Consider the following 13,035-nt stretch of genomic DNA (forward strand, 5'->3'; position numbering starts at 1 on the left):
CTTACTTGGTAATGACTAACTCTAGCTGATCCATCATCCCAATGAAATCATGGAGGATACTTTGGTTCTCAGCCTGTTCTGCCAGCAGGAGTAAGGTCTACAATGATATTGAAAGAATTATTGATGCATTCCATGGGTTGCATGCACCATCAAACTAAAATTTTGTCTCATCAGATTACATCATACTTATTCTTTTTTTCTTTTTATACATTAATCTTCAATTTAACACTATTCTTACACTGAATAAACCATAACTTTTAAATTGTTCACATCTAACTCAGATTGATTTTCCTTCTATAAATTGAATGCCATTTTTAAAAAAGCAAATGACAGACTATACATGGTGGCCATTACATTGGACAGAGGAAGAACCTGGGAAGAACCAATGACCCACGGGAAGCTACTGGCATGCTTTCTCACATACTCACACTAACCAAGCCAAGACTAATCTGATGAGGACATAAGTGAGATGTCAAAAGCAATCACCTTAGACCACTTTGCCAACCAGGGCTTCTATATCTAAATCACTTAGTTGGCTATTGGGTATCACATACTGCACTCAACAATTTTCAAAGAAATTTGAGTCTAGACTACTGGTATATTATTGTTTATAAAAGTAACTGAGCAGGCCCAGAACTGCCATCACATAATGTGCTGGCAGATCAAGATCTATGCAGGTTGTTAGGAGTAATTAGTAGAGCAACATGGACTTTGATCTACCTGTGCATTATACAACAGCAGAGCAGGGTCTATGTTGTTTGCAGTTGGACTCAACAGATAAGTAAGAATTGAATGATATGTATAGAATTTAGATATATGACTGGAATAAATGTAACAAGTTTAATCAATACCTGATCAGAAATATAGTTACTAGACTGTTTACAAGATCAGCTAATCAGATGCAAAATCACATCATTTAATATGCATACATTTCACTCATAACCAACTCAAACAAAGGTAGTGATGACAGGCCTATTTACCGAGTTTTATCAAAATTGTGTCTGAAATAATGTCTCTAGAGTGGTAAAAAATAATCTGCATATCTGAAGCAAAATCACCTCGTAAATATGCACAGATATCTACCTAATACAAATCATCAAACATAATAGCTGCCAACCCCTGAATACAAAAATACTGACTGACCGTGATAAAAATGCTGATTTTCAGAAACAAATAGTCATTTTTATAATTTTAATGCATATGTAACTATTTAGAACATATACAGTAAAGTAGGACAGTGCTTTACATAATTATTTAATGTCAAAGATGCACGTGTTGCATCCTTGTACTTTCTGGACAGGCACCATGTTCTATTCAGGGGCCCATTCAGAAGGTGCAAGAGTGCAACACACACAGACACAGACTTTTATAGGAGCCTTTTCCACACCTTATTTTTTTCCCTATCATTATCGATTTGAATGAAACAACTTTATTGATGATCTAAATTCTGTGTGATCTTCTTACAGAACTGTTTTTGTTCTAGCATAAGAGTATTCCTTTGCGATTTTACTGTTTGGAAAACGTGTGCAAAATGAATCGCTAGCAACACTAGTAACTGAAAGATGAAGGTTCATTTCTAAAAGAAATTTAATAAACTGAATTTTGATCGAATTACATCAAGGTTCTCTCTGGTATTGATATACATCATAAGTTCAGGCTGAGTTGTGTATGATGAAGCTGCAAGCTGATGTTTGTTAGCTATTTCTCCTTTACTAGATGGTTTCAAAAATCAAACAAGATGGCACAATGCATAGATCCTAAATGACTAGTGAAGCTCCGCCCCCTTAGAGACTGTTACTGCGAACCCCAAGCTTCCCATTAAAATGGCTGAATCATCACAGAATACAGGCACCATGTCAGATTCTCTCTCGCGTATTCCCGATAATATTTCACTTAAATACCTTCCTGATCAAGAGAAGCTTTCCAGTAAAGTGTTGCAGAAGGGTTTGAACTACTTTACGCAAGGATATATACACGAAATCAAAGTTTTGGAGTTTGAAAACAAGATTCGCGTAGAAGCGAGATGCTGGCCATCTATGAAGAAGAACCAGCCTCCGCACCGTCTGCACATCGAAATTACGGAGGAAAAGTGTGAAGATGCATACTGTTCATGTAAAGCTGGGTAAGATTTAATGTTTTGTATTTTTTATGAGCTATGTTTAATATTTGAACTGTTTAATACCCTGAAGTAATGGCAACTGTTATAGTATAAGTCGTGCAGGTCATGTAGGCGTTCGGTACCGACTATTTAATGTGTTATTTTTTATAATTTGATTGCACATACATTAAAATGGCGAGCATTCACTTTATCTGGATCCTCATACATCCATATTCTTTTAGAATGTCATTATATACACACTGTTCAAGAAGAACATTCGGCAAAAACAAATGTTAAATTACGTAAATGGATATATTTGGATGAGGTCAACCTAAAGGTGTTAGCGTGCTGTAATCTCACAACGAAAGCTGCAGCTGTTGATAATAAAAATTGTAGTATCATGTTAGCTGTTGATTTCACCAAAGGTCCTTTTCTCTTGACCCAGTTTATTACCTGGCCACCTTTGTAAATTTCCACAGTGATCAATAATTTTAGTCAAGGGTCATCCATACATGACGTCACGTAATTTGGGCGTAATATTTTGTACACCGGCCCCGTGATAAAAACTCAGCCCCCTCGTTAGATGTCACAATGCTTTGACACTCCCAACCAATAAAAATTGTCAAAATCAATATTGGTTTGAAATCCCTTTGCATTAGAAAAACATCACGACACTGCATTCTAAATTATTTATCTGGTAGATGGTGCTGGTGTTGGTTTTGTGACATCACCAATAGCATTTTTTAAACTAATTAATGTGTATGATATCTGAAAAATATATATGTATTGTTGCAGGGTCAGTGGGCATTGCTCCCATGTAGTAGGGCTAATTAAGTCCCTACAGGGTTTCAAACTACATAACTTCACCACTGTTCCTGACCAGTTGAGCAGCACAAGCTTACCTCAGCAATGGCATGTGCCAAGGGGATCGAAAATAAAACCAGTGCCACTTAACCATGTTGTGGTTGCTAGACCGACAGAGAGTAGGAAAAGAAAGCCAGTGGTTTGCCAGACAGATATAAACAAAAAGTATGAATTTAAAATACAAATAATTTACCAACAGAAATAATTGTTTAAAATCTGGTTGTAGATGGAACATAGAGTTAACCATTTATTACTTCCAGATTAAAATAAACATGACAAACAATATAGCTTTAATAATTTGTTTTTATTCATCATGCTGATACAACATACTTGAATTGATATGTAATAGAAAAATATTCATGTAAATCTACAATATAATGTCATCAAATTGAATAAGTAATAAGGTGTGCATTTAAAATATGTGCAAAAATTATAGATGCCTAAAATAGGCACTGACATGAAGTAAACAAAAAAACAACATTGTTCAACACGATTATTTCATTACATTTCTTTTACATTTAGAGTACCGAAAGTGGATGAAAAGGACATGTCTCATCTCTCTTGTCTGAAGGGAACACCCCTAGAGTGCAGAATTGCACCAAACATTCCTAAAGTATCAACACCTCTAGGAGACGTGCAGATCGGGTCAATATTATCGTATCAGGTACTATCCAATCATAGTATATTCAGTGTTCATCCTTAACAAAAACATCTTGAAAAAGTGTTAGAAGACAACACACTGTCCATATTTTGTTGGCCTTTTGAAACAAAGATGTAGGAATACAATGTGATAAAAGTTTGTATGTTTTAACTTTACATATGAGACGTTCTATATGTACCCTTTGTTTGGCAATTTTGTTAGTCAAAAGTGTCTCAGAAGCTGTCATTTGCCTACTTGCCGATGCGAATGGTGGAATGTTTATTTTCAAACCAAGTTCACTTATTTCTTTTGCAATGTTAAAACCTTTGTCTACCATTATGACATCTCCTTCTTTAATATAACCAATTGATTTTAGTGTTTTAAGCATATCATAAAAACCAGATTGTTCTGTGATAGATTTATCTGAAATTGATCCTGTAAATAATTCTGAAACAAACATTACACAACCATTAGGATCACAACCTATCAACCCCTTTAGTGTTGTTGCAGATTTATAATCACTATATAACTGGCTCTGTAGGCAAAGTGCACTTGGAATTTGAGTTTAATTTCAGTTCCATCTATAATAATAATGGTAGTGGGAAAATCTTTCCTATATTCAGATGGCATGTTTTTTATTATAGTATCTCTATGTGGCCAAACTGAAAGCTGGCCAAGTTTTAAATACATAAGATCGAGCCATGTGTTAAACACAACACTAGCTGACTGTGCAGAGTCCAAACCGTGTGGCCAAATCTTTTAAACCAAAACCATGCCTAAGCCTACATATTGTTAAAAACAGTCCATCTTCCTGGATAAGGCTTTTTGTATCCCTTCGTCCTGGTCCATATTTGACTGGACACTCTATAGGGGCTAGAAAGGCCAATAAAGCTAAAAACCTTATGTATGTGATTCCTGTATAGTATTTAAACAAATTTTTCAATATGTTTTCTTTATACTTCACAATTGCTACACTCAATGTTTGTTTCTTGGCAATTATTTTCTTCAGATGTTGAATTTCTTTCTCTTTTGATGACACTTCAAGTTGAAGCTCTTGTATCTTTTTTGAACTATTTGACAATTTGAGCCTTAGATCCTGATTCTCAGCTGCAACTGCTAACATATCCATTGCTGATATCCCTGAAAAAAATAAGAAAAGTATTTATTTTCTTCATTTCAGACAAAGTACCTGAGGGAAACTACACAAATAACTCAGGACTGTGGTAATACATCTGTGACAAGGGCTTCTCCAGTCTGTTTACCAGATGAGTTCAAACCACTCAATGAGAACACAAAGTGCATAAATCCATGTGACACTGAGGTACAGACAAGAAATCAGGCCTTGTCGAATCACTGGTTTCATGAGAGAAAAGACAGACTTACATCATCTAATTTTGGAAAAGTAATATCAAGGAAATCTGAACCCAGTGAAACGTTTATTAACAGTTTATTTTCAAAAAATGACGTGAAAGCCAAAGCTCTTGAATATGGTAAAAGACATGAGAAAACTGCTAAAGAAAAGTATCTTGAATTGTATCCGTCTAGGCATTTCCATGAGTGTGGCTTTGTGGTTAATAATGACTTTTCATTTTTGGGTGCCTCGCCTGATGGGAAACTGTGTGACAATGGAGTATGTGGAATTGTGGAAATTAAATGCCCCTTCTCTGCTAGAAAAATGACCATTGAAAAGGCATGCAGTGATATACCAGATTTCTATTTACAGAAGGATGAACATGTATCATTAAAGAAGACACACAGTTACTATGCACAGATTCAAGGCCAACTTATGGTTACAGGTTGTGAATTTTGTGAATTCATTGTTTACACACAGGAGGATATGTATGTGGAAAGAATTAAACCAGACATTCCATTTATGACTTCAATGTTACAAAAGTTATCTGAATTTTACAGAGATTATGCAATTCCACATATGCAATCCTCAGAATAAAATACTTACATGGGTTTTCAATCTGTGTAGACACCCCTGACTCATAATTCATATATGGACTGTTCAATCTGTAAGAAATAAATAGTTATGCACAATGATGTTAGTCAACAAGTAGTTTTCATATATATATATATATATATATATATATATATATATATATGTATGTACCAGGGGTATGTATGTATTTTTTAATTGATTGTGAAGTATAAGCAATATAATTGAAACACTTTTCAAAGAGTATCAGTTCATTAACTTGCTAGCTTTGCATATTTACTTTAAGATTAATGTCTGAATTTATTCTGAAATTAAACTTGTTAAATTTCATATGTAAAAGATTAATAAAGCTAGACATATTCTGTGAGTTACTTGGCACTTACGTGGTCATGTTTTCTTCCAAATGCAGGCATTTGCGTTTATGTTGACTGGTTTCATTTTGTTGTGAAGAAGCTCTCTTCACTGGAAGTTTTCTTGCTGGCATAGTACGTGAACCATCAGCTTGAATGGGGTCTGGGTAATTCTCATTTGGTCCATTTCCTCCAACAAAGTGCTGAAAAATATGTATATTTACAAAACAATGCATTATATGACAATCAAAAAAGCAAATCAGATTTGACATTTTATATTAATATCAGCAAAGAAACATTTTATATTTTTATTTTAATTTAGATGTATGGACAATGTAATCTGAAATAAAGAATTTTTATTCTTATTTATAACCTAGTCATAACATAAATATATGCTCCATTATACATGCTCTGACAATAACCCATGGTATTAATCTGTTGTTAATTCCTTCAATACAAGATAAAAATATCAAGAGGGCTGGTTTGGGATAAATGTATACTTATAATTAAAGCACTAGTATTACAGGGTGACATGGATGCCCGAGTGGTCAAAGACTATCACCTTTACTGGTTACTGCCATCTCACATACGTCCACATTGGTTCCGATTTTGGGCTTGGCCAATGTGGGTATGTAAAAAAGCTTTTTAGTAGCTTCCCGTGAGTATCCGGTTCTTCCCGGGGTTTTCTTCCACGTGATAAACTTGCCCGCCATGAATAGCATATGACGTACTGAAAAAATGTAGTTAACCCATGATAACAACAATTACATAAACCAGCTTTACGAAATGTGTATTAGATATTTTTTCTATTTAACATTACTTTCTAGAATACTACATATACTTATTTACTATAGTGAAATCTAAACTGAATTACCTTTGAGCAAACGGCCTTATGTTGGTTTACTCTGGTGATATTAAGCTGTTCGTGCGGTCGACCACACGCTTTGATCCATCATTCACCTTTTCCAAATCACGTTTTGGAGTCGGAAAACAAATAAAACGGCCTCCTTCCAACCTTTCCGGATATCTCTCATCTGCATTGCATGTTCCCCATGCACATCGAAGCACCATTTTGCCAATATATCCCAAAAATCACGAAAGTCTGTAATGCAGCTGTATTCTCACCACACGTTTGTTTGTGGGTAAAACATGGCGGATGTTACCGTAGCACCGGACGCTCTTATCCGATTGGTCAATATCGGTGGATTTGATTGACAGGTCGGATCTATGCATTGTCCTTTCAGTTTTGTTTTCTTGTCTTTCCTGGAGAAAATTCTGATTAGAAGTTGAATATTACGAAGATGAGATACAGTGACAGTGGTAATTGTTTGTGAAATCCAATATGGCAGATAAAGAAAGGCATGGTAGCCTCGATTTCGAATGAACCAATCATATTGTAAATAAAACTGTATTCCTATATTCATGCTATACATTTCTATCATAATAGAACCAAGTGCCTGTTCTAGACTGAAAATTACAAGAAAATTTACAAATTTTTTTTAAAATTGAAAAACGTATTTTTTTGAGACAAAAACCATATACGTGTATTCAGGTCCAAAATATGGGACAAATACAGAAAAAGCACAACTCTTGGCAGCTAAGCAACATCCTAATGACATCAGCATATCTACCAAGTATTATAAAAAATATCAGAAACTGAGCTGCTAAATGAAGAATTATATGCAAAATCATCTCATTAACACATTAACCCCTAGCAACGACTTTACGGGGCAGGAGGTAGTAGCCTACTGCTGAGCTCTGTAGCGTCATGGTCATTCATGATACACTAAAGTGGATGGTATTATAGAAAGGTAGACAGATGTAGCTCTACAATGATACCAAATAATCTGGAACATCTAGCTGCACTACAAAATACAGATAGAAAAACCTCATTTTTTGGACCCGACTTTTTTAAACGCAAAATTCGCCCATCGTCGGAATCCCATTTTGTGTCTGGATTTTAGACTTTTTGGTCTCAGATCTATGGCAAACCGGTATGAACTGCAAACAGACAGATGAGCCTTTACAAAAAGTAGGATAAGATGGGCATTTGGAATAAAGAGTGGTCTCCATACAAAAAAATGGCTCCGTTTAGCGAAAAATAAAAAAAATGAAAATAAAAAAATATAAAAAAGTCCAACTTTTACCCTTCTGCTCATGCACGAGTCAAATAGTCAATGAAAAATGATTTTTCAAACACACCGAGGCAGTATGTTATTGAAAGATGACCGGGGATTCTGTGTTTTCGAGTCTATTCAGAAATAGCTTTCAAAATGTGTTTCCTACTCGATTTTCAGGCAAAAATGGCAAAAACCTCCAGGGGTTAATGTGTTAATAGGCATAGATCTTGCTCACAACTGGACTCATTCAAAATCTAAATGATTTGAGTCTATTTACCCATGCATTAGAGAACTCAGCCAATCACATGCAAGACCACATTGGTGTGGAAGGATCCCATGCATTAGAAAACTCATAACAGATCTTCCTCATATAATCCTCTATCTGAACTCTGAAAAAAGTCTGGCTTTGAGTGACAAAAACACTCACCAGGGTTCTCAATAGATTTTCAAGCTGAAGAGTCAGTTGACCCGTGACCCCAAAACCTCAGGAGTCAAAATAAAAGTCTCAAGAGTCAAACTTAAATCATGAGTCATGAGCCCATATCTGTGATTCCTTTTTATTGGTGGAAACAAATGATATTTAAGATGTATTGTCTTGTGCTGAATAACATAAATAACTGTAGAGTATTGTGTAAGAAATACACAATCTCATTTTTGCAAAACTGTTTCTCTTTTTAACTATGTTACTGTAATTTTTCAACTTTTCAACATATTCTGTTATCAACTGCTCAAATAAAAAAAAAATTGCAAAAATATACTCATACAACTATGAAGGTTATATATTATTCAAATATCAAAGATGTACATGACAGAATTGCCAGTTCACTTTTCATCTTATTCTTAAATTTTGCAACAATTTCGGAGATTGACTCTCCTCCTCCTCAGAGCTGACAATACTTTGTGTTTCTTTGGAGTCTCAGGGTCTGATAATTCATCACCATTAGGTTGTTTCACAGACAGAGACAAAAAAGAAAATATACTTCTTTGCTCCTTTGTGTTATGTCCGATCAATTGTTCTCTGAATGATCCATTAATTAAAACATTTGAGGTTTTAAACGGTTGCAAATTTAAGCAAATTAATCAGCAATAAAACACAATTCTACACCAAAAACTGGATCAGCAAGAAGCCATATATTCCCATTTTGTCTAACTGATTATAATTTAAAGTGCAATCAAAATGCTAATGTTTTTATCAAAAATGAATCAAGTGAAGTCATCATTCCAAACTTTTAAACATCATGATAAATGAAGCAACTTGCCAATAAAACTATTCAAATTGGTATACTTCCATTGACAACCAGCTTCGCGAGCCACCATAATGATATCCAGTTCTGACCAGTTGATTATAATTTGATGTCCAAGCATACCAATGCTGATATTTGAAAAAGGCAGTCCATTCATGTCATAACTGTTTTCTCTTCCTCTATCAAAAACTTCAAACGTAATCTCAAAACAATCCAACATAAGTCAGTTGAATCAAAGCCTGACTTCAATGAACTGTTAGCTCCACCCAGATCAGGTATATTTTCCAAAAAACTTTCCTTTCCTTTGCTAGCCCCATCCCTTGGGCTGTTTTCCATCATACATTTTCTTGTACCTTTTGTATGTATTCTATACTTAATCTTCCATTTATGGCATTCATTATTTTCTACTTGTCATGTTATGTATAATGGAAAGGAACTTAAGTACTTGTTAACTTGTTTCCTATTCTTTTCTAAATATATTATATTACTTTTATGGCAATAAAATATATTTTGAGGTCAATTAAGGGGATTTTCAGTACAAGTTGCTTTTATACGTTATACTCCAATTCCTAAATGTTAGGACAAGCCGTCCTAACAAAAATATTGTGCCTAATTAATGTGTTGTTGCGTGTGAAAATGCTGTCAGTCCCGGCATACATTATATCCCCTGACAAGAAAACAGATGGTATAAAATAGAACCAAAAGCCAACTCGTTACAGTGGAGATACATGTTAGATAGTTATAAAGCAACTGGCCAACTAGACAACCTTTGGGAGCCACAGTACTGGAGGCAATATTGGAAAGAGCCATTCATACATTTTTGCAAACATCTAGAAAACATAAATATGAGCGAGAATAGAAAATTTAAGACAGAATGGGAAGAGGAGTTTGTTTTTGTGGAGAGTAATGGTAATATATAATGATCTTTTTTGAACATTATTCAGTGTTATTTAGCAAATTTTGATATAAATTTTTAAAAAATCCAATTATTTTAGGTATTTCATAAGAGCTGCACCACAGGTTTGCACAAGCCACATGCAGATCACAAGCCACGCTATGGCCACCTCTGCTATAAAGCCACAATGGATTATGAAAGTGAGTGATTTTGTGGAAACTGGAATTGCTCATGCAGCCATAGATATTTCTATGAGCCTATGAGGCAAAACAATGCAGATAAGTCCAGTGAAGAGACCTTGAATTTGTTTTTATTATAACGTACATGTATTTTTAAATAAAACAAATTTGCCAATTTAGATGCTAATACAGAACCAAGTAACAGAAGTCTGAAAGAAACATAATCAAACATGATTTCATGCATTTATAATAATCAAGATACATTGGTCCCAGGGATCGTCCTGGGCTTCGCCAATGTCGCAAATTGCGATTTTTTTTCCTTATTGGCGACAAAAATATCCCATCTGGCGATTTTTTTTGGCGACAGACTTTTTGGTTATTTAATTTGTACATACAATCATGGATTTGGACTGGATAAATTAAAAGGGAGAATGAAAGGAAGCCACAAACTTGACTAAGCAATGCATTGGAAGCAATCTGTTACACAAACGATCCTTTGTTCGTATTGACAACCCCATCTTTACAGTGCATTGTTACATCATAATCTGCTTATGCTGACATCTGGGCTGAGTATTGTATGCTGTGATACAGTCAATCATGCTACCGAACTATACCTACAACTGACTGACTTCTGAAGACGTGAATAGAACAGATACAATTAATTGAATGGCTAATCCTTCTGTTGGTTTTTCTTTTTTTTTTTTTTTACATATACCAATACAATAGTTTTGCTGAACCTTCATAGAAAACTGATAACCTTTGAAGTACCAACTACTGCATATAAATACGAAGCAAATGGAAAAAATCTCAATCACAATTATATCTGTCGCCAGTGCAGCATTTTACTCATTGATCTTTTCCTTTTGCCATCAATCCATGTTACAGCTGCAGAGACTTAAACTCCGCAACAAGAAATAGCAAAAAAAAAAAAACAGTTTTGCATAATTAATAATAATTATTTATTTCTCAAAATACAGGAGTGAAAGAATCCCTAAGCTGGGTGTGAATTTATGCTTATATATACGGTCCAATATTGCCAGGTGTTGACCCGGGTAAGTTTCATTCGTGGGAATGGAGATCCTATTTTGCTTGTTGAGAAAATTTATACAGCATTCAGTGATCATTCTTGGGATTTAGGAAGCAATTCACTACAATCTTGGTGCAGCTAGCCATAAGGGGTGGGGGGCTGCTGAGAGACTACTGGTGTCACCTGTCAGCACTGTAGACTGTGAACGTGGATTCAGTAAGATGAACCTTATAAAAACTGGCATCAGAAATAAACTCTGCATCTCATCTCTAGAGAATATAATGAGAATCAGCATGTACAGATGTGGAAAATTAGACTTTGAAACTGCATTCAACAAGTGGGCAGCCCTAAAATCTTCATGTAACACTTTGTAACATTTTGTTAATGCTTGTTGTAATTAGAGTATTAACTAACCCATCTTTTGTAATTTTCATTGCCTGTTATATTAATAGACTAAATTAACACTTGAAAAAATGTACACTACTTGTTCTGGCGACACTTTTTGAAAATTGGCGACAAAATATTGAGGTTGGCGATTTTTTTGGTGACAGCTTTTTAAAAGCCAGGACCATCCCTGGGTCCCCCTCATGAACAGCTCCCCTGACCAGTGGCCACCCATTCTTTATGACCGGAATCCTGTGGCACCGACGAATTTGTTTTCAAAAGTAACCCTCAAGAAAGGCCACCCCGCTAACGTGACCACCATATTAGTGCACAAATGTAAAATTTACCCCTCACAAGCAGTTACATTTTATTATTAATTTGTCCAGAACCAATATTTAATTACAGTGAGGTAAATAATCTGATTATCTTTTCCAATGTATGTTTGCAGATGTCAAGTTTTCGGTACATGTATCATTAAGGTTATTATTATATCATGATTGCAAACATTTGCAGGAAATGGGGTCAGCAGTGTTTTGATAGAGCTTTGGGCTTCACACAGTGGATTTATTTTAAATTGACGATTACGACCGATGTAACTGTGATGATCATAACATGGTCAGATAGGCTAAAAATACATCTTGTGGATTAACACACACAAACAAAGAGAAACAATAAACTTTAAACAAAACATGGTACCAGACAAAGACCGAAAAATAACGTGATAGTTAATGTATCTCTTCCTGTATAATACGGCATTTCATTTACAAATGTTTCGTCTGCAAAATTAAATTGCAGTATTGTACGATTAGCCACATATGAATAAATAATTACAAAACTTTAACGTGTCATCATATAAATGAAGAAATAATATTTTAAAAGAAGAAAAAAAGTTATTCGAGAGTTCACATGCAGAAAAATGTATGTTGAGAAGACTGAAATAAACAAGAGCGTAAAAAATAAGAACATTCTGTAGCAGTGGGAAAATGGAGTAAATGAAAAGAGAATTATTTTAAATATGAAACAGCATATGTACCAACAGTCAAATAACATTTTTGAATCGTTTTGTAATGCACATGCCAACAATACCCCACTCACATTTCATGCCTAAGAATACAAACTATTAATTTATGTTACCTTGAAATAAATGTTTTTAAGACAAGAACATTTTAATAATTAATACTACTTTTAGATATTAACTGCTTTAAGTTATATGTAGCTTTCCTACTATATACACATTTACATACACATCGCACAAATATAGCCCCCCTCTGGAAAGGCCACTTTCCTGATGC

General features: G+C 34.7%; 2 protein-coding genes and 1 pseudogene across 3 annotated transcripts in view; 1 reads left to right on the forward strand and 2 right to left on the reverse strand.

Moving 5' to 3' along the window:
- LOC149806819 (armadillo repeat-containing protein 1-like) overlaps positions 1-13,035 on the reverse strand; it is a 56,470-nt gene that overhangs the window by 30,854 nt on the left and 12,581 nt on the right. The window contains exon 4 of the mRNA XM_089958141.1: positions 6-97. Within this exon, the coding sequence (XP_089814267.1) occupies positions 6-97 (92 nt within the window). The remainder of the gene's footprint in view (positions 1-5; positions 98-13,035) is intronic.
- LOC149806820 (uncharacterized) lies at positions 1,756-3,665 on the forward strand. Its single transcript, XM_089958132.1, has 3 exons — positions 1,756-2,122; positions 2,894-3,127; positions 3,485-3,665. Exons 1-3 carry the CDS (start codon positions 1,824-1,826, stop codon positions 3,663-3,665), a joined length of 714 nt encoding a protein of 237 aa, XP_089814258.1. The 5' UTR covers positions 1,756-1,823.
- On the reverse strand, positions 3,649-7,111 carry LOC149806821 (uncharacterized; annotated as a pseudogene). The gene is made up of 4 exons (XR_016421081.1): positions 6,769-7,111; positions 5,928-6,097; positions 5,560-5,618; positions 3,649-4,742 (listed from the first exon to the last, which is right to left on the reverse strand). The product of XR_016421081.1 is annotated as an uncharacterized LOC149806821 (transcript).

This window comes from Sinohyriopsis cumingii, chromosome 1 (assembly GCF_028554795.1).
Source record: "Sinohyriopsis cumingii isolate HCF-2022 chromosome 1, ASM2855479v2, whole genome shotgun sequence".
NCBI classification, from domain to species: domain Eukaryota; kingdom Metazoa; phylum Mollusca; class Bivalvia; order Unionida; family Unionidae; genus Sinohyriopsis; species Sinohyriopsis cumingii.

Coding starts and splice junctions, on each gene's coding strand:
- LOC149806820 (XM_089958132.1), top strand. CDS start 1,824: ATGGCTGAATCATCACAGAATACAGGCACCATGTCAGATTCTCTCTCG. Junction 2,123..2,893: donor TACTGTTCATGTAAAGCTGG/GTAAGATTTAAT, acceptor GTATTGTTGCAG/GGTCAGTGGGCATTGCTCCC. Junction 3,128..3,484: donor CAGACAGATATAAACAAAAA/GTATGAATTTAA, acceptor TTTTACATTTAG/AGTACCGAAAGTGGATGAAA.